The sequence below is a fragment of the Tetranychus urticae genome, chromosome 2 (genome assembly GCF_039701765.1).
Source record: "Tetranychus urticae isolate SD_2017Ah chromosome 2, NJAU_TeUrti_SD_1.0, whole genome shotgun sequence".
NCBI classification, from domain to species: domain Eukaryota; kingdom Metazoa; phylum Arthropoda; class Arachnida; order Trombidiformes; family Tetranychidae; genus Tetranychus; species Tetranychus urticae.
Genome location: NC_142959.1, coordinates 28,179,484 through 28,205,886, shown reverse-complemented (window position 1 = coordinate 28,205,886; position 26,403 = coordinate 28,179,484). Strand labels below are relative to the sequence as shown.

At 33.9% G+C, this 26,403-nt stretch overlaps 6 protein-coding genes across 9 annotated transcripts; 4 read left to right on the top strand and 2 right to left on the bottom strand.

The window, feature by feature from the left end:
* Positions 1-376: 376 nt before the first annotated feature.
* Positions 377-11,662, bottom strand: Actn (alpha actinin). 3 transcript variants are annotated; one of them, XM_089268484.1, is made up of 10 exons: positions 11,521-11,662; positions 10,430-10,751; positions 10,171-10,337; positions 9,982-10,063; positions 6,977-7,067; positions 6,219-6,300; positions 4,219-5,250; positions 2,385-2,723; positions 1,912-2,298; positions 377-791 (listed from the first exon to the last, which is right to left on the bottom strand). In XM_089268484.1, exons 1-10 carry the CDS (start codon positions 11,611-11,613, stop codon positions 633-635), a joined length of 2,754 nt encoding a protein of 917 aa, XP_089124610.1. In that variant the 5' UTR covers positions 11,614-11,662; the 3' UTR covers positions 377-632. The 3 variants fall into 3 exon arrangements, with proteins under 3 accessions (XP_089124610.1, XP_015782540.1, XP_015782541.1); XM_015927054.2 differs by lacking the exon at positions 6,219-6,300 and having other exon boundaries at positions 6,982-7,067; XM_015927055.2 differs by lacking the exon at positions 6,977-7,067 and having other exon boundaries at positions 6,219-6,304.
* A 50-nt stretch (positions 11,663-11,712) lies between these two features.
* Positions 11,713-12,845, top strand: LOC107360405 (uncharacterized). Its single transcript, XM_015927057.3, has one exon. It carries the CDS (start codon positions 12,092-12,094, stop codon positions 12,809-12,811), a length of 720 nt encoding a protein of 239 aa, XP_015782543.1. The 5' UTR covers positions 11,713-12,091; the 3' UTR covers positions 12,812-12,845.
* An 85-nt stretch (positions 12,846-12,930) lies between these two features.
* Positions 12,931-14,154, top strand: LOC107360404 (tRNA (guanine-N(7)-)-methyltransferase). The gene has a single exon (XM_015927056.3). The coding sequence runs from the start codon at positions 13,070-13,072 to the stop codon at positions 13,790-13,792; it is 723 nt and encodes a 240-aa protein (XP_015782542.1). The 5' UTR covers positions 12,931-13,069; the 3' UTR covers positions 13,793-14,154.
* Positions 14,010-19,416, bottom strand: LOC107360402 (uncharacterized). Of its 2 annotated transcripts, XM_025160565.2 has the most exons (7): positions 19,198-19,354; positions 18,945-19,046; positions 18,741-18,843; positions 17,905-18,183; positions 16,910-17,718; positions 15,305-16,059; positions 14,010-15,187 (listed from the first exon to the last, which is right to left on the bottom strand). In XM_025160565.2, the coding sequence occupies exons 4-7, from the start codon at positions 18,167-18,169 to the stop codon at positions 14,386-14,388; spliced, it is 2,631 nt and encodes an 876-aa protein (XP_025016333.1). In that variant the 5' UTR covers positions 18,170-18,183; positions 18,741-18,843; positions 18,945-19,046; positions 19,198-19,354; the 3' UTR covers positions 14,010-14,385. The 2 variants fall into 2 exon arrangements, with proteins under 2 accessions (XP_025016333.1, XP_015782537.1); XM_015927051.3 differs by having other exon boundaries at positions 16,910-18,183; positions 19,198-19,416.
* Positions 19,417-21,791: 2,375 nt separating this feature from the next.
* LOC107360288 (uncharacterized) lies at positions 21,792-22,908 on the top strand. Its single transcript, XM_015926912.3, has 2 exons — positions 21,792-21,938; positions 22,026-22,908. The coding sequence occupies exons 1-2, from the start codon at positions 21,884-21,886 to the stop codon at positions 22,622-22,624; spliced, it is 654 nt and encodes a 217-aa protein (XP_015782398.1). The 5' UTR covers positions 21,792-21,883; the 3' UTR covers positions 22,625-22,908.
* A 2,023-nt stretch (positions 22,909-24,931) lies between these two features.
* LOC149094271 (uncharacterized) lies at positions 24,932-26,153 on the top strand. Its single transcript, XM_089268485.1, has 2 exons — positions 24,932-25,357; positions 25,445-26,153. Exons 1-2 carry the CDS (start codon positions 25,303-25,305, stop codon positions 26,041-26,043), a joined length of 654 nt encoding a protein of 217 aa, XP_089124611.1. The 5' UTR covers positions 24,932-25,302; the 3' UTR covers positions 26,044-26,153.
* Positions 26,154-26,403: the final 250 nt, after the last annotated feature.

Genomic DNA, 26,403 nt, shown 5'->3' with positions numbered 1-26,403 from the left:
CATGGTCAATAGAAAAATGAACTCTTTCTGGTTTGACACGGAAATCGAAATAATTTTTATCAATCTTTCAAATTCTTGCAATTTCTAAGCCAACCGATGAAAACAATCAGAAACTTAACAATACCAATGTTGTCTCAATATTGATTGACGCTAAATCAAATTATTATGCTCTGAAACATTTTTTAATAGTCGATCCTATGAGCAAAGCGCAAAACATCAATAGAGCGAACAGTTGTGGTCGTGAATCCATCTATTTTCAACTTGTCAGAGAGCTTTTTACTTGGACAGTTCATTTGATTAAAATTGAAGTTTTTATGATAAAATTTCAGACCGGTATATGGATAATATAAAGATAATAATAACGATTTAGAAGGTCTAATCAGGTAAATTGTATTTCTTTATTAATTAGACTTTTTCGAAATAGTTCAATGTTTGATACAGTATATCAAACATCATCATGCTCGTAGAGGTGGTAGAGTGAAAGAGTGGGTAAGAGACAGAGAGAGAGAAAGAGAACAAAAAAGATAGAGACAAACGAAATAGACATAAAGAATGATTTGATTTAAAGAGAGAGAGAGAGAGGGTGGGAAGAAGAGAGGAGAAAGAGAGAGAAGATGAGGAAGAGAGAAAGTTTAGAGATCACTTTCGCCATAAAGTGCAGTTGAGAATGACATGTAATCCAATGCTCCGGGCACTGCTCCGGTTCCACGATAAGGTGCCATTCTCTTGATACAATATTCAGCTTGATCTGGTGGTAATTCACGTCTAAGCTCATCAGCCGTGATATAAGACTAAAGTGGAAAAAGAAAAAAAACAAATTAGAATCATTTAATTAAAGACATCAAGGAAAGTAATATAAAAACAAAGCAACAAGCTAATGTAGGAGTCAAAGCCTAGCCCTTTGGCTACTTGCTGAGCTTTTGAATAAACTAATTTGTCATTGCATTAATATTTATTTGTAAGTGTGAGAGTTTAGATTAGAGCTAAAAAATCATTTAACTGTCATAAAAATAACTCTTCTTTTGTTGTAACCAAATATTAAATGAACAGTTTAAATGTTATTTAAGTGTAAGATCATGGGATGATAAGATTTTAAGCCTTTTATCTGAAAGTTCCTATTCATCTGCTATTGTTGATGTAACCTCGATAATAATAGATTGTGAGATTAAAAAGGCTTATAATAGAAAGATAAAGTCAATTTGTAAGCAAAATGGTGCTCAAAAATTCATTTTGTTCAGTAATTTGGGTTAATAACAACTGTTACTGATGTTTTAGCTTGGAAAGAATGATGAAGGCAAAAAAAAGTAGTGAATCTCTGAAATCCCAACACCTAACATTATAATTCTACCAATTAATCTAAGAAAAAAATGTTCAATTACGATTTCGGTTTTTCGTTGAATCTAATGGTGCACTAGTTTGGCTTGAGTTCAAAAGTAAGTGAAAAAAAAGATTTCATGATTTCTTTTGTTGTTTAAATGCTAGAGTAATTATTGTTACCTGTTACAGAGTGTAAACAATCTTATAAACTAAGCCAACTATGTTATCTTGTGATTGATGTTATACAAAAATAAATAAAAGCCTTGCTTACTCCTAAAAATTTTCACGATTCCCTAGATTGTGATTACATTTTAAATGTAAAAAAGACTGTAAAGAGTTGATAATAGACGTGAAAGTTTCCAATATTAAAGATCTTGTTAGATAGACTAACAATTCAAATTGAACTGAATCACTTTTGATTATCATGATTGACTTGAAATTGAAAAGCAAAATGAAAGGCAAAAATTTGAGGGCAAAAATTGCTGATAACACTGATGTTGCATGAAAAAGATGAACAAAAGATGAGATGAAAAACAAATTTTTCATCATTTCTGTAACTTGTTGCTTTATCTTGCGATTAATCTTTCTTTTTACCTTGTCTCCAGCTAAAATTCTGAATGAATCGATAATTTGTTCAGCAGTGTCGGTATCGGTAGCTTCTCTGGTCATAAAATCAAGGAAGGTGTCAAAAGTAACATATCCAGTGTTGTTTGGATCAACGATGAGCATGATTCTTCTGAAATCAGCATCACCTTGTCTATCACTTCGTATATTGTAACCAAGGCTGACAAGGCAGGATTTAAATTCATCTGGATTGAGTCGTCCGCTTCTCGTCTTGTCAAAATGATTAAATGACATTCTAAACTCATTGAGCTGCTCCTGTGTGATACCTTTTGAATCTCGAGTCAATATTTGATTTTCTACTTCGTTAATGTTGCGCCTTATTGATGTCAATAACTGTTCCCAGCCAACTCGAAGTGTCTAAATAAGGTTAAAGAAAACAAGTTAATTTTAAGCCAAACTAGATTATTTCAATCAATATTTATATCTAGATTAATGGTATTAACCTCCATGGTGAATTGTGTGTAACGGTTCTCAAAGATCATTGATTCTTGAACTTCTTGATGTATCTTTTCCAGTTCATCCATGTTGGGTCGATATTGATTAACGGCTTGCTCGTACTGGAGAAGTTTGTTCTTTTGATCTTCCAATGTTCCTTGGATACCCATTCCAACGGCAGCAACGGCATCCATTTGTCTTTCTATCCATGGGCCAACAACATTTGCTCTTTCACCGAATTTTCGTCTCAAAGCTTCATTTCTTTGCTGCCTCATTGATTCAGTAGATAAAACTTGATCTCGTTTTGGCACTAATTGTTTCACATCAGCCCATTTGTTGGATATTTCCTGAATAGAGAGAAAAGAAGAAGAAGAATAATTTCAATGAAAAAAGATACAACCATTATATCAACATAATAATCATCATTGTTTTACACTTTTTGTGTTATAATCTCTTGAAATCATCTCATATTATCTCGTTTACCTTCGGTTTAACTTTAAAACTTGACTTTATATTGTTAACTCTAAACGTTAACAAAAACATTGATATAAGTCAGATTACACTAGCAACCAACTTTGTTGCCCAACTCATGAATATTTAAGGTGTATCATGATTTTGAATCTTTGTTTTTCCAAAGCAATGAAAACAAGAACAGAACAAACAAAATCAAATGATGAACATCCATTACAATAAATGATATAGCTTTTGATAAAAATTATTCCTAAACAAACTGTAATTAAAAGTTGTGATAATATTTTTGTCCTGATAACAAAAAGTAATGAATATGCATAAGCAAACATCAAAAGTGGGCTATTTTCATGTTATCCTGTTCTTTTTTTCACCGCCAACAAGAAAACAAAGACTTTTCATTAAAGATGAAAGAGAGCAAGATTTTACAGGGAAAGAAAGACTTGGATTGTTGATGAAAATAAATTGCTCAAGTCTATCAGCATGAATGCAAAAGTTAATGACTAATATTGAAAACAAATTTAAGCTAACAATTCGTTCTGGATTCTAAGTTTAGATTGAGAAGAGTTCAAGGTTGGTTTACGCTTTTCTTTTCTAACTTCGTTCTTAAATTTAGTCATCTCGAATTTTGTACAAATTTTGAAACAAAACTAAAGTGCTCTGTCCATTAATATAACATTTGTAACTAAAATTTGAAAAATTGTTTCTTGTAAAGAAACTTATTTTGCTGGAAAAAGAGATAAATGAAGAGATGAAGTTTCTCCAATTTGCTGTTTTTTGGTTAATGATGAAAGATGGATATAATAATTGGTGATGCTCAAAAGCTCAGCTTTGAGGGTGAAAGAGAGAAAGAAATGCGAAAAATAAAACTCATGAAACCACTGAGACATTCATCAAATAGTAAACCATGTAAACGTATTTCACAGAGAAGCAAAACATTGAAGGTTCCTAAATAACGACCTAGATGCTTAGACGGTTAACTCGATGATAAGCAAAACTGCCAAGAGTGAGTGAAAAGGGAGCAGGAAGGATGATGAAGATGCGGAATTAGAGGGTAAAAGTATCTTCGGTGAAAAAGGATGTGAACCTGAGTAAGAGAGAGTGTGTGTGTTTTGAAAAGGGAAAGAGGAGGGAAGGATGAGAGTTGCTGAAACTCTGCCAGTTTGTTGAATTAACTTAACACTTCTAAAAAAGGCAGTTGATGTATTTCAAGTAACTTTTCACTTTTCAACAGCACCACCATCAAGTCTTTGGCCAACAAGAGACTCAAATGTGATAGAATGTAATTCAAAGGTAACCGGTAAATTGTTAAACGAGATAATAAGGAGAGAGAAAGAGATGGTGGAATAAAAGAAAAGGTTGATTAATGCTCACATCAGGGGTAAGACTAGTATATGGATTCTCGATACCACCGGGAACCTGATATTTAGTGGCAATAGATGAAACTTCTTGTGATAAAGCGATGATTGACTTGTGTTCCTTATCAGCTTCGCCAAGGGTCATTTTGAACTGTTCATGAGCTTCAATCAGTCCTTGAATTTCTTCAATAGTGTGAACTATAAACATATCAACCAAATCTTCACGAGCTCCATCCAACCAATTGTTGAATGGTGCAGCTCTCTTGGCAAATTCAAGGTGAAGTGTATCAATTTTTTCCAAAACTGATTCAGCTTCTTCTAGGGCAATGCGCCGTGTTTGCGTCAGGGTTCCTAGTTGATCCCATTGATTACAGATCCGTTGGCATCTCTCATTGACTTGAACAGAGCCATGATAACCTAAAGTGTTTAATTCTGAAGCAATGGCAGCAATTTGTTCAACCCTATCTTGATGGGCAGCCAAATCACTTTCAAAGGCTTCATGTTTCTTTTTCAATGCTTTCACCTCATTCAATCGGCAATGACGGAAATCTTGGCTTTGTAACATTTGTTCTTTACCTCGGGTCCATTCTTCATGAATGTCAGCCTTGTGCTTAAATTTCTGAGCCAAATGGTCCAAACGTTCAAGGCGCATCATCTCTGAAAGAAGCCATTCCTCGAACCCTCGTTCCGCAGCTTCAAGACCCTTCCAAGCATTGGCAATGTCTGCCACAGTTTTACCTTCAGTAGGCAAATAGGCTGGTCTATTACTTAAGCGAAGTTTAGTTTGTAAAGTGTTGAAATTAGTTTCCAGACGAGCTTTTTGTTCAACTCGGGGAGGCTTGTGAGCTCGTCGATATTGGCGAAACTCTTCCAATTTCTTTTGGACTCCGGGCAGTGTATTGTCAGTTGTACGATTCTCCAGCCAAGGAGTGGTTCGTCGAATCCATTCCAAAAGATCGGAAGCAAGTCTTTCATACTCTTCCATGAGGCGTTCATTTTCCTGGTTAACTTTGAGAACTTTGCATATCCTGTTAGCTGCAGTCTCAGCCTAATATTGATGTTGTGCAGAGAGAAACATAAAAATGATAGAGCAAGATGCAGATCAACCAGATAATAAAGATGTAGAAAAGCAGACGCAACATCAAATGGTTAAGAGAGAAGGAGAAGTAAACCAAAAGCGTTAATGTCAATATTTTGCCAAGCCCGGGCCAAGGGTAAATGCAGAGATTAGTTGATGATAAACAAGAGATGAATAAGCAAATAATAAGAAAAGGAAAGCAAAAGGAATATAGAAAGAGAGAAAGAAAGAAAGTGAAGATAACCAAGGGTTTGCAGATTTGACAATAATGGTGGGTGGTTAAATTGAAAACGACCAAGACGGTTGAGAAGATGAACGGCAAACAACAAAACCAGATAATATCCAAACAGGGAGAGTTGAATAGAAGTAAAGATGAGCGTGATAATTCCAAGATGTTTAAAATTGAAGCGAAATGAAGAGAAAGAGAAAAAAGAAGAGAAATAAATGCATTAGATAAACTTATTGCAAAAAATGTAGCTTTTTTCATAGCAATTTTTTCTTCCTAATTTTGTGCTTTTGTATTATAAAGTTATTGTTAGGTTGTTGTTGTTAGTATCAGTTTGTCAGGAAATAATGAAAGTTAATATAAAGATAGGAAAACGATAAATTGTTGTTAAATGTAAAACTTAAAGATAAACTCGGAGGGTTAAAAGTAAAAAAATGAAGACGAGTGAAAATATGAAAGGATAAAGAAATTAAGAAAAATTGAATTGAGTTGAAATGGTAGGTAATATTTAACTTGTTATTGTGAGATTTAAAGGTAATTGGCGTATGGACAAGTGATTATGGATTTTCAATGTTATTCACTTCTTTTTTTTTCTTCCTCATAATTATCATCAACATATTAACATGAAGTTAATTCAGTGAAAGGTGAGACAGAAAAAGAAGAAGAAAAGAGGAAGAAGATAAGTAAAGGGAATGACAAACATTTGGTTTACCTGCTGAGCACGAGAAAATGTGTGATAATAGGAAGATACATAAGTCATTATAGCCCTCTCATCAGGCCAGGCAGCCGAGTTAATATCTAATAATGATTAAGTGTGATTATGTTAAATATGACAAGTTTGCAGCCAAGTCCATCATTCAATTTCAATTGCGGTTACCATTGGGTTTTTACAGGCAGGTTCAGCATTCATATTTATTTATGTTTAGTGTTTTTTTTGGTTAAGTCGTTGGCATTGATGGTATTTGACATTTAATTAAATATAACAGGTAAGAATCGGTTCATCATTTTTCGATGGTTGATATTATTGGAAAGGAGAAAGAGAAAGATTTTTATAGTTAAAAGTTCAAGCATTGTTAGATTAGGATTTGGTTTTTTGAAATCTTTTTTTTTCATCAGATTTTCATTTTGTAGGTGTTGGAGGATATTGAAGGAAAGGGTTGCTTTTAAACAAACAATTGGCGGAAACATGCTTGTTTCATTTGGTCTATTGGCAAGTAGTTACTAGGTAATCTAATTAATTAGCTCATCGCTTATTGATGAGATTAGGTGAAAATCAATGTGTCATTGATTTGATTTTGTTTCATTAAATATATTGTTCTTGTATTAGTTATTAGTTTGCATTCACTTGGTAAGGTTTTTTGTATTGACAGACAAAAGACATTTTTGGATTAATTTACATTCAACAGTTAACTATAAATTGCTTTTTGTGTGTGAAGAAAAAAAAGAAACCTTTTGCTTTTGATCTTAATGTTTACCTGTTGAGCACCTTGAAAGGCATGATAATAGCAGGAAACATAGGTCATAACGGCTCTCTCGTCAGGTTTAACCGTGTTAACCATGTCTGTGTGAGTTAATCAAGTGTAAAAAATTAACAAATGAATTTGCAATGGAATGTTGAATGAAAAGTAAAAGACAAAATTCCATTTGTAGGCAGGAAATAGCTAAAGCTAACTGACAAAGGTTTCAGTTACATAAGAATATTTATCATGATAAATAACTTATAAGTGTTGATATTTGTCATTTTGAGCTGTTCATTTTTAGGTATATTGCGACTAGAAAAGCAAACAAAATGGTGTGAGTGCGAAAAACAAACTTCACCGAGAAGCTACAATTATATAAATTAATACATGAGTAATGAGTAGGAGTGCATGAATGTGTATGGCGTGTATGAATGTAAAATCATACACAAAGTAGATGTAATTAAAGAGAGAGAGAAAAAAACGAACAAGAAAAAGCAAAATAGACTAAACTGTCAAGTTATAATTTTCAACAAAATTTAGATATATTTTTCAATATCAACACGATTCTGTAGTAAAAGCATAACTAAAGTAAAAAAAGAAACAAGTTGAGCTGATTTTTTTGCAGATTTTTTTGCCGCTTTTTTGTAACCAATTATAACGCACTCATTAAGTCAATTTGACTCTTTGCTTTGTTGATGATGATGATGATGAGAATGATAATATTTAGGGAAAAACAATCAAAAAGTATGACAACTAGATTCTAAGTAGACTTGAGTTTTTTGTTTAAGATGAATCTCATATTTTGTTTAAAGCTACTCTAATCATAATGATTAACATCTTAAAAAACAAAAGGAGGAAAGTAACGGGAATAACAAGCACATGAAGTTTAGGCAGTAAACATGATTCTGATGACAGTGAAATATAATCAACCAAGCCAAGTCAATTAACAGTCTTTACACTTGGTAGCGTGTTGATTGTTAATTTGCTATTGTGAGAGAAACGTGTTTTACATGTCGGCTCGGTTGAGTCCACAATTATCATTAAATGCATCATGTCAATAATATTGTCGATGTTGCTACTTCTCAAGAAATGAACATATTTCAACTCTAATTGATGACATGAACAGAAGTGGAAACAAAAATCTCAACCATCTTTAACCCTTTAACTTCAATAATAAAGACCATGCAAAATATAAATAAACAATAAATATAAATATATGCATAAAGCCTATTTGCTTCCCATAACTTCAATGTTAATGAAGTTTCAGATATAACCGATTCTCATGCAACTCCCCCTGCGAAGGAGAAAAAATGATGAGAAGAAAGAGAAGAAGAGAGCGAAAAAGAGGGAGGAAGATAACGATGTAGACAAATTAGATTTGAGCCTGAATAATACAAAGCGTAAGTTTTACTATTACAGTAGTAGTTTATGTTTACTATTTTTGTGTGCTAAAGCTTAATTGTTGAGATGATTTGTGTAAGGAGGGAGGGTGGAGGGGAAGATGAATTTAAGAGGCAATGGAAGATGAAGATGAGGGGAAAGATGGAGAGAGAGAGAGAGCAAGAAATAACTTGGCAGCTTATAATTGTTGATGCGAATTCCGGAAAAGAACTTGACAAGATATTCTAATAATTACGTCGAATCTCCAACGTTTTCTTGGCAAAGGTTTTCCTGCTATCGAGACCTTATTAAGCTTTTCAAACAAAAAATTTAACCCGGACAGTTAAGTATTATCAAAAGACATCAGAGACATCATCAGAATCATCATCAGAGTCATCAACAATAGCAAAATATCAAATTCATTGAGAGTAGAGAAAATTATTCATTGAAAAATTGAGAAGATTCAACAACGTGATGACCGTGACCAATGAATGATAAGAATAAATGAACAAAAGCGGAAATGTCATTATGGTTATGATCATCAACATGATGGTAATGATGATTGTAATTATTACAATAATCATGAAAGCTGAGCATCACAATAAAGGTTAGTTTAGTCTTGAGATTAACTTGGAAAGAGCCTTTGAGAAACAATTATGGTTAAAGGGCAAGATTATACAACAAATTATTTTCACTACCCTATGAAATAAATGTTGTATATTCAATGAGATTTGGAAGAAACATTAGAGAGCAAAAATTTTTAGGCTCGTCTTTGAATTTTTTGGTAACCTGAAAAGTTATTTAAATAGGCAGAGAAGAGACAGAGATAGAAAGAGAAAGAGGATTGAGAAATTTAGCAAAAATCTCATTACTATGAAATTGGTAAAATCATCTTTTCAGTTCAATGTTGAAGGAAAATTCACCTCAATCAGAAAGGGAAAATGCAACTAATAACATTAATTTAGTGTTTACTTATATTGAGCTAGACAAAGATGAAGAGCGGAAAAAGATAAATATATTAATAACAACCTGTAACGATAAGTTAAACGAAGCTTATCTGAATAACATTAGTACTGAACATCGTTGTCTTCCTTCACGCTTTCTCATAAAAAAAAGAACACTTTTGCTCTCATTAACTGCCTTTTTCACACTAACTTTTACATAATTTTGTGTAAATTTTACATGTCATCTTAACGGGCAAAGGAACAGGAGAATATAAAATTCACTTTATGAACTGTGGTAAAAGGTAATGTTCACTAAATTACGATCAATATTGTGTCAGGGTTTACCATTTTTTTTGCACTTTTCTCATCCAAAAATACTGCAACTTTTTCTCCTTCCTTTGCTATTTAGACATCAAATTTCTCACAAATCAGTCTCTTCTTTCTTTCGTCAATTATTTCTCTTTCATTCCTGCTTTTGCTTTAGCTCCAGCTTCTTCAATCAGGATTCACAATCTAGCTTTTATAAATTGACATGGATTCCTTCAAGCTAAAACTCAAGTTGATTCATAGAGACAAAAAATGAAACAAAACATAACTACTTGCTATAAGATGTTAACCTTTTTTTAAAAAGCTTCTAGACCCTTTTTTTGATATTTTTCACAAGGTGGAATAAATTGTTTCAATGTCATACCTTCGGCGTCCAACATTTTAGGTATGTTAAGATGTTTCTCGGCAATATCGAAAGCCAAATTCAGGTTCTCTAGAGGGTGATCCTGTTTATGAAGAAATTTAAAATCAATAAGTCCGTTTGCGGTAAAAATGGTTGTTTTGATGGATGCTTAGTAAATCATTGTTGTGCATGTTCAAACTGCAAACTCACTTTGGACAGACTTGAATAATCAAGGAGATCGGGACGGTGCCTGTGAATTAAGGCACAGAAAGCAAGACCATCCTTCCAGCTCATATGGAAGTTTTGAACATTAACGTTCTTATAAGGAGCTGTTTTACGTTGACACCAGAGGAGAAGTCCTTCTTTAGCAGTCATCTCTGATGGATTGATAAAAGATGAATAAAAACGGTTAATTGTAAATAATGCCAAATTAATCTGATTGAGTTTTATCTGATGATTATTTACACACCTTCAACGGAGATGTCTTGGATGGCAAACCTCAAAATGATTGTCCAGATAAGACCAAGAGTCATCTTCACATTACCGTCAACAATCTCCTCAGCACCAATGGAAACCAAACGAACTCCTTTACTGGCAATGAAGTCTAAAGCTTTGTTGACATTGGCAATTTTATGGAATCTCATTTTACCCCGATCAGGTTTGGGTAAACTTTCGCCGGAAATAACTTCCAAAAGTAACATAAGTTTAAGGCCATTTCGAAAGTCTTCTTCGATATTTTCTATCTGGGTTCCAGCTTTTCGTAGGTGTGAATTACACCAGGCTGTGAAGGTCTAATAAAAAGAGGAGAAATATAAGGTGAGATAAATAAATATCAGATAGAACAGTCAATCAAAAAAAAAAAGAAAGTTCATCACTTCACCTCTCAATCATATCAAAGTGCATATCAATAAAGTAAACCAATTAAAGTGGATCGGAAATGCAACAAATAGATATTTGTATATCTAAGCAATTATTTTTGTCAAAAGTAATCAGATATTAAAATAATTATCATGGTTAACTAATGATTCCTGGTTGAAGCCAGAAAAAGCATAATTTTCAACTGATGTCATTACTACTGACATTAAAAAATAACTAGGATAGAAAGATAGAGAAGGATAGAGAAGGGTGAATAATAGAAGAGGAGTAAAAAATGCTATTTAAAAATGGATGCAGATCAAGGTTCAACTATTGATGATAAAATGGCAGAAGAAAAAAAAGTAGCGATCAGTAGCTAGAGTACAACAGTTTGGTAAGCTGTAAAGTGATGATGAAAAAAGATGACAGAGGAAAATGAACAAATTGAAACTAGATAAAAAGACTAGACGATGAATTAAAAAAGATTGATGGAGGTAACAGAGAAATGTGCATGTTAGAATAGAGAAAATAGATGGGAAAAGACAATCAAATAGCAAAGAAAAATATTATTCAAGCCGGAAAAGAGAGAGAGAGAGAAAAAGATGGAAAGTCAGAGAGAGGAGAAAGAGATGAGAGAGACACACAGAAAGGTAGGAGAGAGAAAAAGAGAGAGAGGAATATAGTGAAATACAAGGGAGAAATTACCTTTCGCTGTTGTTTCTCCCAAGCCGGGTCAAGAAGACCATCACGGGTATCATCTTCTTGTTCAATATATCCATCAACATCGTATTCACTCATATTGATATTAATTACCCAATTTAACCGAGTGTTGTCCTTACCAACAACAGCCACACAATAACACAGTAAGACTCACGTTATGTTCACTTCGGTAAAAATGTTTATAAAATAGACTCACTCTCTCTCTCTCAACCTTCTCTCTCCCTCTCTTCAACCAGAGACACTTTTCGTGAGCAACTGCTCACTAATATGGTGTAAAAATTGAACACTAGATGGAGATCTGAATATATGAATCTCCATCTGTTGTTTGATTAAACAACCAATTAAACTGACAGAACTAAAAGTACATGACAATGTAATTAGATTATCTTTATTCCTGTAAACGCGTAAGCCCCTGTGCTTTGATTGTTTTCTGATTCCACATTGTTTCATTCATTTAACCTTGATTTTTCTAATTTTTGTCGTTTCTTGTCAATTTAATAGTCAACGATTCTCTCTTTTTCTTTCTTTTTAGAGAAAAATTTTAATCAAAAATATAATGGATCAAGATCCTAAGCCATCTACCTCAAGAGGATTCGCACTCGGACAGTCCACTGACACTGATGCTTCCAATGAGCCTGGACGTTCAACTTTCACTGGAGCTGAATTTTCTTCATCAACTGAAGGTGGACGGTCAAATTCATCTGACCTTGGGTCCTCATCATCATCTTCACCCAGCAAACAGGCTCCCGGCGATCTTAAAAAATATAAAGTTGATAAGCAATACTTGAGATCACGTCTATCTGCCGTCGCGTATGAGGTGACTCAAGAAAAGGGCACTGAATTACCTTTTTCTGGTGATTTAGTTCATACCGATTCTGCCGGAGTCTATTATTGTTTAATCTGTGACGCTGAACTTTTTTCATCTAAAACAAAATATGATGCCAGTTGTGGTTGGCCATCCTTTTACGATGCAATTGACCAATCAAGAGTCATTCTTACTCCAGATCATACTGCTTCTCGAACCAGAACAGAAGTTAGCTGTGCTCGTTGTGATGCCCATCTTGGTCATTTCTTCCAAAAGGAGACGACACCTACTGGTAACCGTTACTGTATTAATTCCTGTGCCTTAGTATTTAGAAAATCTGACGATTGTGTTCAACCCGATTGTGGTGCACGAGATATTATTCCACCCAATTTTGTTCCACCCCATTTAAGAGAGCGAGCCGAAAGTCGAGAGCCTTCTTTACCAGAGTCGTATACTACTTCAGAAGAGTAATTTCATTCATTAAATTTATTATTTGAACATTTTATTTGTTGGGAGATATTTTTATTTTTACCGCCAAAAATTTGTACTGGGTTTTGAATGGATAAGGGTTTAACATTTGAGTCAATGTTTTGCTTGTTTTCATGCTTTTAAAACGTGATTTTTTCCTGTTTTTTATATTTGTATTTATTTCCGTGCCATGTTTTTCATCTTTTAAGTATTTGTGAGTGTTAACTTTCTTTCAATTAGCTAGTCCATTTTAAAAAAATAATGGCGACTAAGGTTATTGATCCACCTCAAAAACGCTTCTATCGTCAAAGAGCTCACACAAATCCGATTGCCGATCATTGTTTTGATTATCCCATTAGACCTGATTTAATGAAATGGAATGAACTTTATCCTAATTATGACCAAAATGGCGAACAGGTTGAATATCTCGATGTTGGTTGTGGCTATGGTGGTCTGTTGGTAACCCTTGCTTCAGTCTATCCAGATAAACTATCTCTTGGAATGGAGATTCGTGTAAAAGTCTGTGATTATGTTCAAGATAGAATTAAATCCTTAAGAAGCGAATCTCCTGGTAAATATGACCAGATCGCTTGTATTCGATCAAATGCCATGAAGTACCTTCCAAATTATTTTCATAAAGGACAACTAAGCAAATTATTTTTCATGTTTCCCGATCCACATTTCAAAAAAACCAAACACAAATGGAGGATAATCAGTAAACCCCTGTTGGCCGATTATGCATATGTGTTAAAAGTTGGTGGTATCGTTTATTTTGGCACTGATGTTGAAGAGTTGTACAATTGGATGGACTCTCACTTTAATGAACATCCACTTTTCAAACAACTGACAGAAGACGAAATTTCCAGTGATGCTATTTACAGTAAGCTATTTGATTGTACCGAAGAAGGTCAAAAAGTAACCCGAGCAGGTGGCAAAAAGTTTCTGGCAGCATATAAAAGGGTTGAAGATCCTTATTCAAGATGATGGTGATAACCTTTAATTCGATAAATTGATTGCTTCTAACCTTGATTGGATTAAATTTGACCCAAGTCACATTTGACTGATTTTGGATTCTAACCAATTGGACCTCTTTTAAAAGTTTATTATTCAGCTGAGGATTAAACAAGTTTCAATAGTTCCAGGACAACTAATTTTGTATCATAGTTGCCAATTCAAATATTAAATGATTGGCGATCAATTGTTTCTTTTTTTGAAAAATATATTTGTTTACGTTTTTACAAATAGAAATGAAGTTTTCTTCTCCAAGAAGATACATAAAAATTCTCAATGTACAAATTAATGACTCATCATTAAAGAGAAAAAGCGTGAGAATACAATCAAATTAAGTTACAATGCGTCAATTGATAAAACAGAAAGGCAGTATATTAATTAAGCAAATTGAACAGAAAAGTTCAATAGTGGGAGAAAAACGGAGATTCGAGAGGATATATTGATGACAAAAAATTGATATTAAGACTCGGTCGAATGAACAATGATGATTCAACCACAGGAGGTTAAATAATCATTAATTATAAAATACAATTAAAAAAAGGAACTAAAACCACTTTTTATTTCTTTTAATGAGATTCACTCTTTGTTGACTCGAAATCTGATGGTTTAACGGTTAATGTGGCACTCTCCTGAGACCTTAATCTTGAATCGACAACAGTTCCATTGGCGACTTTGGAAGGAGTTAAATTATTGCTACGTTCACTAATTATTCCAGCTCCAAAGGGATCTTGTAAATTGCCTGATGATGGTGAAGCATCTAAACTACTTTTACCATATTTACCTACAACTGAATCAATCCATTGATTGTAATGACCAACGTTGACATAAACACCAGGAACTCCAGGTTGACCACATCCAATTCCCCATGAAACAAGACCAGCAACTTTCCAGATTCCACCAACATCACAAACTAATGGTGATCCTCCATCGCCTTCACAAGCGTCTTTACCTGGTTCACCACCAGCACACAAGAAACCAGGGTGGAGTTGATAATATGGCCCAAGACGAGTTTGTCGAAGTGTTTGTTCACAATCAGTGTGCGATAAAATGGGAACATCAACTTCTTTCAATACAGATTGGTATTCACCTTGAGTACCAAATGAATCCTTTCCCCAACCAGTAACCCAACATCTTGATCCAACGAAATTTTCATAAGATGAAGGAATGCAAGCTGGAGCTATATTGGGCGAGTTAAGATCGACTGGACTCTCTAAACGAATCAAGGCAATGTCATTGATCAGATTTCCTGGATAGTATTCGGGATGGATAACAATTTCATCGACAAATTTTTCAACATGAGGATAGAACTCATCATCCCGGTGAACATCCCATTCACCAAGGCGTGCTTTTAAATCTTCCGCTCGGTTGCTGGAAAGGAAACAAATCAAGCAGAATAATTAGAATCAAAACGAAAGAGGGCAAATCTTAAATTTAAATTGCTGTTTTCAATGAACCGCATTAATTTGTATAAATTTAAATGCTTACCTTTTGATACAATGAGCAGCTGTGGCAATCCATTGACTAGATATAAGAGTACCTCCACACACGTAAAGACTATCAGCAGGTCCGAGACGTTTAAGGATAGCTGCTTGCCATGGATATTCACCAAACTCAGTAGATGACTTGTGATACTGTAGATTTTGGACTCGTCCATGGATTCCAACAGAATTTCTAATTCCACATTGTCCATAATTTGATTCACCATTATATGAAGCTGAAGGGCTTGGGTTGACGAGAGCAGAGTTTGGTTGTTGATATGAAGGTTGGTGGTTATGGTGATTTGAAGGTGGAGGTGGAGGTGGTTGGTAAGACAATTGCTGTTCATATGAAGGACGAATTGGTCTGATTGGAAGAGGCTGGTGGTTCTTAATTGAGGGTCGGACGGGTCTACCACCGGTATAATGTCCACCGTGATATTGTGGGTTGTATGGTTTGGGTCGAATCAATGCTGTTGAAATATCTATGTTTTGTTGGAATCGTTTGGATGGCTGATTATTATAAACATTATAACTTGGCTGCATCAATCCACCATTTTGATAATTGGGTGATGGTTGGAGATAATTATCGTTAGAGGTTGTCATTGGATAAAGTTGTGGTGGTACAAATTGAGCTGGAGCATCATAAGCTTGATATTCTGGCATAATTCGACAACATGTACGCAATACTCCGCAGTTTCTTCCTCCCGAGGAACCAAAAATACGACCTAAAACTTCTGAAGTGTATTGAGGGTCGTTATTTGTCTGTTGGTGTAAAGAGCAAATGATGGGAAAACAATTAGATAAATTTCAACCTGAAATGTTTGTTTGAAGAGTTTGAAAAATCAATATAAAGCGTAAAAACTTGAAATCAAAACTTGATTTTACTATTATTAATGTTTTCATGATTACTATTTATAAAATCAATTTCGATTTTCACTGATATTAGTTCTTGATATCGCCAGTTTTATAAATTGACCTACTCTTCCTTTTTATTGGCAAGTCAAGTCAAAAAGCTGCTCAATTGTGTTTGCTGGTTTTGGCTCTCAAAATTGGAAAGACTGTTTACTGTTAAAACCGTTTTGATTGGAAAATGTTAAAGGTTAGAGAGCAGCAAAAAATCTATTAATCAACATGATCATCATGATCATTATATTAAACATGATGAGTAACTGTCTAAAATGCTCATCACTCTCACTCATCATGTAATATTTATCTTTTAACAGAAGAATAGTGAAGGTGAAAAAAGTGAAGATGACATTAAACAGTCAAAATTAATTTACTCTCAACGCTATTTTTGGTTTTTCAAATTATATTCTCTTTTTATCTTTATACTCTCTCTTACACACAAAATGACAATCAAGCTGATTCTGATTCAGATGAGATTCATCAATGGTTAACAAAAACACTGAAATGAACTGTAATTAGCTAAATAACCGGTTGGTAGTTTATAACTTGAGGCCTGGTTTACTTTTTTTTATAGCATGATAACCTTTAGTTCAAGGTTCTCTAACCTTTATGACAATTTAATCACTCTCACTAATTTAGATTTTTTCATTCTCTCATGATTACTATGATCTTAATACGAATTTAATTCTTTCAACAATCAACCTACCTCATTTGAATTTGAATTGTATGCTTCAATCTGTGGACGATTGGATCGACCATCAATGCTTCTTTCGTCTATTGGTAATCGAGTAACTGGTGCAGGTGTTGGTTGATATTGATGATTGTTAACACTTTCTTGGGCAAATGTTGATGGCGATGATTGTATTGGTTGGTGTTGATGGTGTTGTTGTTGATGATTCTGATGTTGTTGATGATGATGTTGTTGCTGTTGTTGATGGTGCTGATGGTGTTGTTGATGTTGAGGTTGCCTCACTTTGGATCGATAAAAGGAAGCCAGTTGAGGTGACATTGAATACTGGTTCAAAATGCTTTGAGCATTGACGAGATCTTCATAATCTCCTAAATTAGTAGCTGGTCTATGTCCCATCAATGCGTTCACTGGTGGATTTTTTGATCGCTGCTCAAGAAAACCATTTTTACACATATAAAAGGGAACACAAACACAGTCTCGAGGTGATGATGAGGAAGGTCCATTGTAACTTTCGTAGAGGTTGGGATCATAACCCTGAGGTTTGGGTTTGAAAGCGGCTGTTAGTCCTTGTAAGGCAGCACCAAGAAATTTGGCATCATTGGGTCCAGCATAGCCATTTGAAGGTGGTAGATAACCTTCCTCTTGATAATTGCCATTATTGTTACCATTGTCGTTACCTGAATTATAGTCGTTTGAATGTTTTCCCGGAGATGAAGAAGAGACCGATGATGTTGGTGAAGCTGATAGGATTGTTGAACCACCTGTTGGAGAGCCGGATAAGGATACAATTGGAATGAATCCCTGAATTGCCAATCCTGATTTAGCTGAGGACGAAGATGATGATGATGATGATGTTAAATCAATGTTGTCATTAAGAATTCGTGATTCCCTGTGCCCCTCTTTACGAGCTTTTCGGGATCCCCCTAAATAGTGGTCCAAATCTAGGGCTCGTGAACTACGACCCATTATATGAGTTGGTCGTTCCACTATTGTTGAATTATCTAGCTCACCTTGATCATCGGATGACTTAGAGGAGGCCAAGTTTAGGTAAAGACTTGCATTATTGGGTTCGTTGATGTTAAAATCGTCTCTACCCAATCTTCCTGGTTGATCTTCAATCTCAATTGGTATATCACCTCGACCCGATCTTCCTTCAGTTAATTGTTTGCTGTTGGTGTTATTTGAAGATGATGAACCATCAGATGATGACGATGAGGAGACCAGAGATGATGATAGTAAAAATATGAAAGCGAAAAAACTAATTTCCAGTTTCATTGTGATGACAATTTCTGTGGAAAGCAAACAATTCATAGTTTATTAAACAAATTGTGTTTCAAAGTAAAACAAACTTCATGATGATACCGAATTTGAAATACATTTTGAATGGGAACAATGAATATCTAACAATAAGAAATGGAAAAATCCAAAACTGAAAAAGCTTTGTTATCTTAAAGACTTCTCAAAATATGCAAACCCTGATTCATTGTTGTTTGGAAAAAAGAGAAAGCATAAAAATGAAAACAATCGACCGGTTGCAAGAGCTTTCCATAAAGCAATCAACAATTGTAATCATTAATTGCTTCCTTTTCATAATTTAATACCTAAAATTACAAGTCAACAATCTTCTAAATTAATATTTAACCTACTATTAAAGCTTTAAATAGCAAAAAAACACTGCGTTAGTCAATAACTGAACATAAAAAGTGATAATCCAATACCACATGTAGAGAAGCACAAGAAAACGCTAAAAATTATAAAACAATGATTATCAAACAAAATGTCTATTCTATCAAAATTACTTAAAGCCCTGAGTATTATTTAATAATTAATAAACAATTTAATTTACCTTGTAGACGATGTCAATGTCCAGAGATGAAACAATACACTTAAATCTAAGTTTGTTGGTCAATAAGTCATGTATGGTAAAGTAACTGTTATCCAAAAGGCAACTGAAACAAGCAAGCAAAACGAGCGAATCAAAATAGTAAACAGTTCAATGAAGATAAAAGTGCTTCTAAGATGTTGTCCTAAAAATCAGCTTTATATATACCTGATGAGAAGAGGGTGAACCATGAAGAGACAAAAAATAGTTTACCTGGACCAAGAGTAAGAAGTAACCAGAAAAAAAAGGAAGAAGAAGATGAAGCCAAAGCTAGAAAGAAAGGCATTAAGAAAGAAACACCATCAGCACCAGTAACAACAAGAAGAGGGAGGATGATGAGGGAGGACGGAGGAAGAGATAATATGAAAAAAGAATGAATAAAAGGTAAATGGGAGAAAAGAGGCCAAAAAATACGGCTTACCTTTGCTCCTTTCCAGCTGAGTCGATGATCATTTTGAGATGGATTCACATTTGCTTTCTCACCTTTAAACGTGTAACTCATGACGTACTCAAAGGCACAAACATTCATCTTCATTTCACTTCCCACTCTTACCTTCGTCTTTACCTTATTACAGTCTGATAATGAAACGATTCAATTGCAAATAGTCCAGAACGCAATTTTGGAAAAACCAAAACTCAATCGAGACGTAAGTAAATGTAACCAACAGCAACCAAGAGCAACCAAAGTAACCAACAATTTTCAACTCGCTTACCCATTCAAACTCAATTTTCGTGTAATATCATCGCTATAATTAACATTGAAATTAACACCAACATTACAATAGGAGTCAGTAAGAGTGGACAGTTAATCATTTACTTCCATCAGTGACTCAATTATTTAAATTATTCAAAACCAGCCGGTCATTGTCCTGGCAATTTCGGTAAATCTAAATTCACGGTTAATCTAATTTTACCTAAACTTGTTTCAACCTTTCAGCCTTTCCCTTTCATTATAATCAATTTGTACCTTTTATTGCTTCCGTCATTATTAGGTAAATCCCAGCAAAAATACGAGCGATTGTCTGATTAACCAAATCAACATCTAATTTACTAAAAAAGTATCTCAGTTTTTCATCGGTAAATCTTTCAATTGTTAATTGAACTCTTATCGACTTTTTGGGTAAAACCTAAAAATTTAACCAATTTGGTTCTCAATTGGATTTATGATTTAGTTCATTCAAATTTACGTTCGCTCCAAATTGTTGAATAACCAACTTAATTCATGAAACGATGTTTCCAGTTTCGTCTTGAAAATAACCTAGAAAATGATAAATTTAAAAATTATAATAAACTGAAGTATTTATCCAGCCTTTGCAATTACAAATTATAGTTTACTTGTCATTGAAAGGGAAATAATTACAGAGTTTTTGGGTTGATCTGGGTTACTGTGTTGACCCATTTACCTTGCTTTAACTACCCATAGACATGTTTGTTAACCTAAATTCAAATCAAATACAACAATTAACCTCCCAACTAAATGCTATTACCTAAAGTTAATGAAATTTTTGACCTTAAATTGAAATAAATAGAAACATTTGATCTGAAACTTTGCTTTTCTATGTAAGTTGAGGACAAAAACTTTCATTTGAACTTTCTTTCAAATTGCATTCATAAATCATTCAAGGCTCAATTTGATGTCCATATATTTGTGCAATTTTAAAATGTACTTTCCAAAGGTCAAACAATCCATGATTTTAGTCATTTATAATTTGAAGATGTTCAGATTGAAGGATTCATTTGAATAAATAAAACAAAGTATGAAACATGAAGTTAAAAGAATAAGGTAAAACGAATCTTCCAATACATTCAATAACAAACTTTAAACATCACCAATGGTCTGAAAATGATCTACAATAATCCAAATCTTCTTGTGGCCTTAAAATTTGCGAGTAGATACTAATATTACACAATGAAATGCAAATGATCTGAAAAGCAGCTATTTTATTAACTTTTTATTGCTGAGGCTATAATGGCCTCAAAATTTGAAGCTTTAAGAATGTAACATGATCATTCTTTCAACAATTATGCTCATATGCCATGGTATATGGAAGCATAAGATCATTCAATATCATGCGAGAAAAGTCAAAACATTTTATTATTTAGTTACACAGAGAAATGCTTATTCATAAAGTAAGCCGTTATTTATCCTCACCAGTTTTGTTGGGTTTTATAAGTATGTTTGTTGTGTAGGTTGGTGCAATTCTGGCTGGCCATTGAAAGTTATTTAAGAAAATACGTTTGAGGAAAATCGAACATGATTTAAGCGAAACTAATGTTTAGAAAAAACTTTTCGAAATTCACATAGAAATGAGTTTGATGATAATCATAGATACACAAAAACGATCCAAGTTTGTGACTGACTTTCAACTTTCAACTCGCCATTTTAACTCGCTTGACGAATTCAAGAGCTGGTGATTGCAGGCATACATGTATTTGCCGGACTTGAACAATTGGGAAGAGATTGGACAGAGACTTTTTTGATTAAATCAATGAAAATCCAAGTGCATAGTAACCTGAGTGAACTTGGATAATGAAAAGGTGTCGAAGCATTTGAAAGCTAATAAACATCGAGCATATGATACACCTAACAACTGCGTCAGCATTCAGCAAGTCGAGTTGGAATGTCAATCAAACTATTGGAGATCAAATGATGAGTCTACATTTGTGTAGTTGCTATATTGGCCAAAAATTAACTACTGTCTTTGGTTTATTTTAAAGATGAAAGTTGATCGAGCGTAACCTAAAAAACAATTTTCACAGTTTTAGTTTCCCATTGAACAATGTCCAGGATAAGAATGCAGATGCTGGATTAATTCCTTAGAAATTATTGAGTAGATCAATAAAAAGGAAATCAGAGTACATGTTAACCTGAGTGGACTTAGATAATGATAGAAAGGTGTTGACATAATCAAGAGTTGACATGTTCACTGTGTGATTGTGATTGATTAAAGCCAATAAAATATTTACAATTAAAAGATGGCTCGAAGTGTCAGTCAAAAGCGGAAAGAATTGGTTTTGTAGTCGAAAAATATTGTATATATAAAGAGTTAGGAAGTGGTTAAGATCATAATTGAATTGTAAGTCAATTAACCAACTTAATCAACAAAATGATGCGTTTACTTGTTTTAGCTTCACTCCTTATCGTCCCAGCTTTCGTCTCAGGTAAGCTCTAAACAGTGTACTAGTGAACCAAAAAACTGGTAATACTGATCAATGTTTAATAATCCAATTGTTCTCATATTTTTCTAGGTGAAGAGATCGCTAGCTCCGGTGCTGTAACTGAATCAATTCCATTGTTACTCTGGGCTGCTGCCGATCCTGAGGAAGACAAACAAGCAGCTAAGATTGATGCCGCCAAGTTTTATCAATTCACTCAGAAATACCGAGAAGAGCTCCTCAAGTACCACGACAGTCTCAACATCATTGGTGTTACTAAATTCTTGAAGGAACATGCTGAAGAATCAGGAACTCAAGGAGTTAACTGGGCTCTTGTTTTCGCCAAGATCCTCGAGAAGAAGGTAACTGGACAAAGTGAAGAGAAAGAACACGGACTTCCATCACTCGTTGCTTGGGCTGTCAGAAACACTGGAACTGGATCTAAATATACTTCAGTTGACCGAGAAACTTTAGTCTCTTTCCTTTTGGCTCACAAGACTGACATCTTGAAGTACCAACATGAAGGTGATGTCGATGGTTTAGTCAAGTTCCTTGAATCAACCAAAGCTGAATCAACCTCTAATGATGTTGACTGGAAAACTGTTATCAATGAGCTTAAGGATAACCGACAATTGTTCAAGTCTTCCTGTGGTCTTTTGAACCTCCGATTATGCGATAACATCAAAGCATAAACTGATTCCCTACCGAAATATGTATCTTTCAATCTCGAACATAATGCATCTACGAACCTTTAAAACTCTATGTTTTAAAATCACAATAAAATAACATAAAATGCAAACCAATCTTTTATCCAATTACTTCTTCAAATATTGAATTGAATCGAATGCGTTCTCATACAATAGACAATGTTCAGAAGTTTGACCTGAAAATTTTCAAATTTTCTATTTCTTTCCAACTACGTATTATAACTTTGTAATTAGAATTCTTGATATATGCAAAACGATCTGTTATCAGCGCAACGAACCAACAATTTATTGTAACCAAAATCAGACATTATGAGTGTAAATGCGGAGAATCAGCCAAAATTTGTGTGAAATTAACCTGTGTAGATAAATTATGTGTGACTTTTAAAAATGTAATTGTGTGGATCGGGTTAGGTAAATACACGGCTTGTCCCATAAATTCACACAGATTAAATCACAATATTGCTCTTCCCAATATCTTATATTTCTATTTGTTCATTTAGATACGAAACTTTTTGTATGAAGCAGGAAAATAAATTGCATCCACAAAGGTAAAATCTTGAACGAAACTGATTGCTAGTAAAAAGACACATTTAAACAAGTTATGACATTTAAATACACAAATTGAAGCGAATTGATTAAAAACTGGTGAATATCCATTTCTTTGAATTCAGCCTCCATTGGCCTGTAGGAAAATTAAAACTGAACCCATTTGTGCAATTTGCAAATTCTCGCATCAGTAGTTTTCGAGAAAATTGAAGTCGAAGTTGAAACTTCGATTACCTTTTGTGCAATATTGGAAGCAGATTTTTTCATGAAATTCATTTTGCTGATGTTAATTTGACAAGCAACCGAAAAATACACTTCTTTTGTGAAATGAAATTTTCTTTTTTCAATAAAACACATAAGTTCGATTTTTAGTCAAACCGATTTTATTCAATGAACGTAAGAGTTAGAGAGCTCAAACTCATTATGAATCCGGAAAAATTGTTACTTAACATTATGGATCAAATATAATTTTAGAGATATCAACAGTTCTCTTGATTGCGACCATTTTCCTAAAAAGTTCGAGTTTCAGTATTTCGGGAACGACATCACTTACAACCATCATACTTAGCCTAGCAGTAGATCACATCATGGACTACATTATCGACTAACTCAATATCTAAGAAAATCTGAGCTATTTCATTTAATAATGAATATCCTTGTGATACGTTAAATTTGTGTTTGAGAAACCATTCAACTTTATGAATAAAGCTTAAACCTGACAAAATAAGTTTTATAATACAATGTTATAACTTTTTTTAATGAGTTTGAATGATTAGTTATTTCAATACATTATAGTAAAGTCTAATGGCTGGACAAAGAATGATAATTGTAAGTGATGCTACTCTCGAAATATCGAGGCTCGAACTTTTCAGCTGTATGGTTAAAATCAAGAGAACTGTTGATACTATATTTAATTCGTAATGTTAGGATACAATTTTTTTGGGCAAACAATGAGTTTGAGTTCACTAGCTCTTGTCGTAATTGAATGAAGTCGGTTTGACTAAAAATCGAACGAAATAAGTGCATTTTTCGGTTGCTTATCAAAAATAACACCAGCAAAATGAATTTCATGAAAAATCCCTTTTCAATATTGCACAAAAGGTGATCGAAGTTTCAACTTTGACTTCGATTTCCCCGAAAACTATTGATGTGAGAAATTTTTAAATTGGACTAATGTATTCAGTTTCAATTTTCCTACGAACTCATTTTCTCAATTCTTAACTTAAATGTTCTACCCTTCAGCAGCATTCTTTGCAATATTTTAGCAAGTTTGACCAGAAAATTGTTTATTCAACAAGGTTGCAATGAGCTAGGTTTATTGAATAAGTTGTTGCTTATGCTTTTATGCATGAGAACCATTTAACATCCTTTCACAGATAAAAGATCATGAATAAAACGCATATCAATTAAATTTCTTGTTTAATTAAATGATTTGTAAATTTGTATTAATACCTAGTAGAACAAAATAACAATAAACTAATCATTTTTGGAAATGTTTATTTGATCATCAAAAAAACTCCAAGTGCATAATGATCTGAGTGAACTTAGACAATGAAAAGGTTTCGAAGCATCTAAAACCTAATAAACACCGAGCATGTGATAAGGTCTACCAACTGCGTCAATATTCAGCTTGTCGAGTCAAATGTCAATCAAACTCTTTAAAATCAAACGATAATCATCAGTAGCCTCAATTAGTTGCTATCTTGACCAAATATTAACTTTCTTTGGTCGAATTTTGAATACGAAAGCTGATACGTAACCTTAAGTTTCATAGGATCTCATTGACAGCATCCAGAGTCAGAGAAGAATGAATGAAGATTAATTTGTTTTATTCAAATGGTAAAAGTAAATCAGAGTACATGTTAACCTGAGTGGACTAAAACAATAACGACAAGGTGTGGATATTAATAAAAATATGATAATAGGAAGCGCGAGTGCTCCATATGTTATTGTGATTGACAAAAATAAAATATTTACAATTAAAAGATGGCTCGAAGTGTCAGTCAAAAGCGGAAAGAATTGGTTTTGTAGTCGAAAAATATTGTATATATAAAGAGTTAGGAAGTGGTTAAGATCATAATTGAATTGTAAGTCAATTAACCAACTTAATCAACAAAATGATGCGTTTACTTGTTTTAGCTTCACTCCTTATCGTCCCAGCTTTCGTCTCAGGTAAGCTCTAAACAGTGTACTAGTGAACCAAAAAACTGGTAATACTGATCAATGTTTAATAATCCAATTGTTCTCATATTTTTCTAGGTGAAGAGATCGCTAGCTCCGGTGCTGTAACTGAATCAATTCCATTGTTACTCTGGGCTGCTGCCGATCCTGAGGAAGACAAACAAGCAGCTAAGATTGATGCCGCCAAGTTTTATCAATTCACTCAGAAATACCGAGAAGAGCTCCTCAAGTACCACGACAGTCTCAACATCATTGGTGTTACTAAATTCTTGAAGGAACATGCTGAAGAATCAGGAACTCAAGGAGTTAACTGGGCTCTTGTTTTCGCCAAGATCCTCGAGAAGAAGGTAACTGGACAAAGTGAAGAGAAAGAACACGGACTTCCATCACTCGTTGCTTGGGCTGTCAGAAACACTGGAACTGGATCTAAATATACTTCAGTTGACCGAGAAACTTTAGTCTCTTTCCTTTTGGCTCACAAGACTGACATCTTGAAGTACCAACATGAAGGTGATGTCGATGGTTTAGTCAAGTTCCTTGAATCAACCAAAGCTGAATCAACCTCTAATGATGTTGACTGGAAAACTGTTATCAATGAGCTTAAGGATAACCGACAATTGTTCAAGTCTTCCTGTGGTCTTTTGAACCTCCGATTATGCGATAACATCAAAGCATAAACTGATTCCCTACCGAAATATGTATCTTTCAATCTCGAACATAATGCATCTACGAACCTTTAAAACTCTATGTTTTAAATGTGCAATAAAATAACATAAAATGCGAACCAATCTTTTGTCCAATTACTTCTTCAAATATTGAATTAGATCGAATACTTTCATCATACAATAGACACTGTTCAGAATGCAAATTCCTATTTTCAATTTTCCAACTTGTATTATAACTTTGTAATTAGAATTCTTGATGTATTCAAAACGAACTGTTATTAGCGTTATTAGAATCAGACATTATGCTTGTATATGCGGAGGATCAGCCAAACTGTGTGGTTAAATTATGTGGAACTTTTTATAATGTATTTG

What these genes read in the sequence shown, in the direction of transcription:
- Actn (XM_089268484.1), bottom strand. Translation starts at nt 11,613, where the DNA reads ATGAGTGAATACGATGTTGATGGATATATTGAACAAGAAGATGATACC. An exon ending in TAAAATGTTGGACGCCGAAG is followed by an intron (nt 7,068 to 9,981) that starts GTATGACATTGA and finishes TAACTCACACAG; the next exon opens with ACATGGTTAACACGGTTAAA. An exon ending in ATACTAGTCTTACCCCTGAT is followed by an intron (nt 2,724 to 4,218) that starts GTGAGCATTAAT and finishes CTCTCTATTCAG; the next exon opens with GAAATATCCAACAAATGGGC.
- LOC107360405 (XM_015927057.3), top strand. Translation starts at nt 12,092, where the DNA reads ATGGATCAAGATCCTAAGCCATCTACCTCAAGAGGATTCGCACTCGGA.
- LOC107360404 (XM_015927056.3), top strand. Translation starts at nt 13,070, where the DNA reads ATGGCGACTAAGGTTATTGATCCACCTCAAAAACGCTTCTATCGTCAA.
- LOC107360402 (XM_015927051.3), bottom strand. Translation starts at nt 18,169, where the DNA reads ATGAAACTGGAAATTAGTTTTTTCGCTTTCATATTTTTACTATCATCA. An exon ending in ACAATTCAAATTCAAATGAG is followed by an intron (nt 16,060 to 16,909) that starts GTAGGTTGATTG and finishes TTACACCAACAG; the next exon opens with ACAAATAACGACCCTCAATA. An exon ending in GCTGCTCATTGTATCAAAAG is followed by an intron (nt 15,188 to 15,304) that starts GTAAGCATTTAA and finishes TTTCCTTTCCAG; the next exon opens with CAACCGAGCGGAAGATTTAA.
- LOC107360288 (XM_015926912.3), top strand. Translation starts at nt 21,884, where the DNA reads ATGATGCGTTTACTTGTTTTAGCTTCACTCCTTATCGTCCCAGCTTTC. An exon ending in CGTCCCAGCTTTCGTCTCAG is followed by an intron (nt 21,939 to 22,025) that starts GTAAGCTCTAAA and finishes ATATTTTTCTAG; the next exon opens with GTGAAGAGATCGCTAGCTCC.
- LOC149094271 (XM_089268485.1), top strand. Translation starts at nt 25,303, where the DNA reads ATGATGCGTTTACTTGTTTTAGCTTCACTCCTTATCGTCCCAGCTTTC. An exon ending in CGTCCCAGCTTTCGTCTCAG is followed by an intron (nt 25,358 to 25,444) that starts GTAAGCTCTAAA and finishes ATATTTTTCTAG; the next exon opens with GTGAAGAGATCGCTAGCTCC.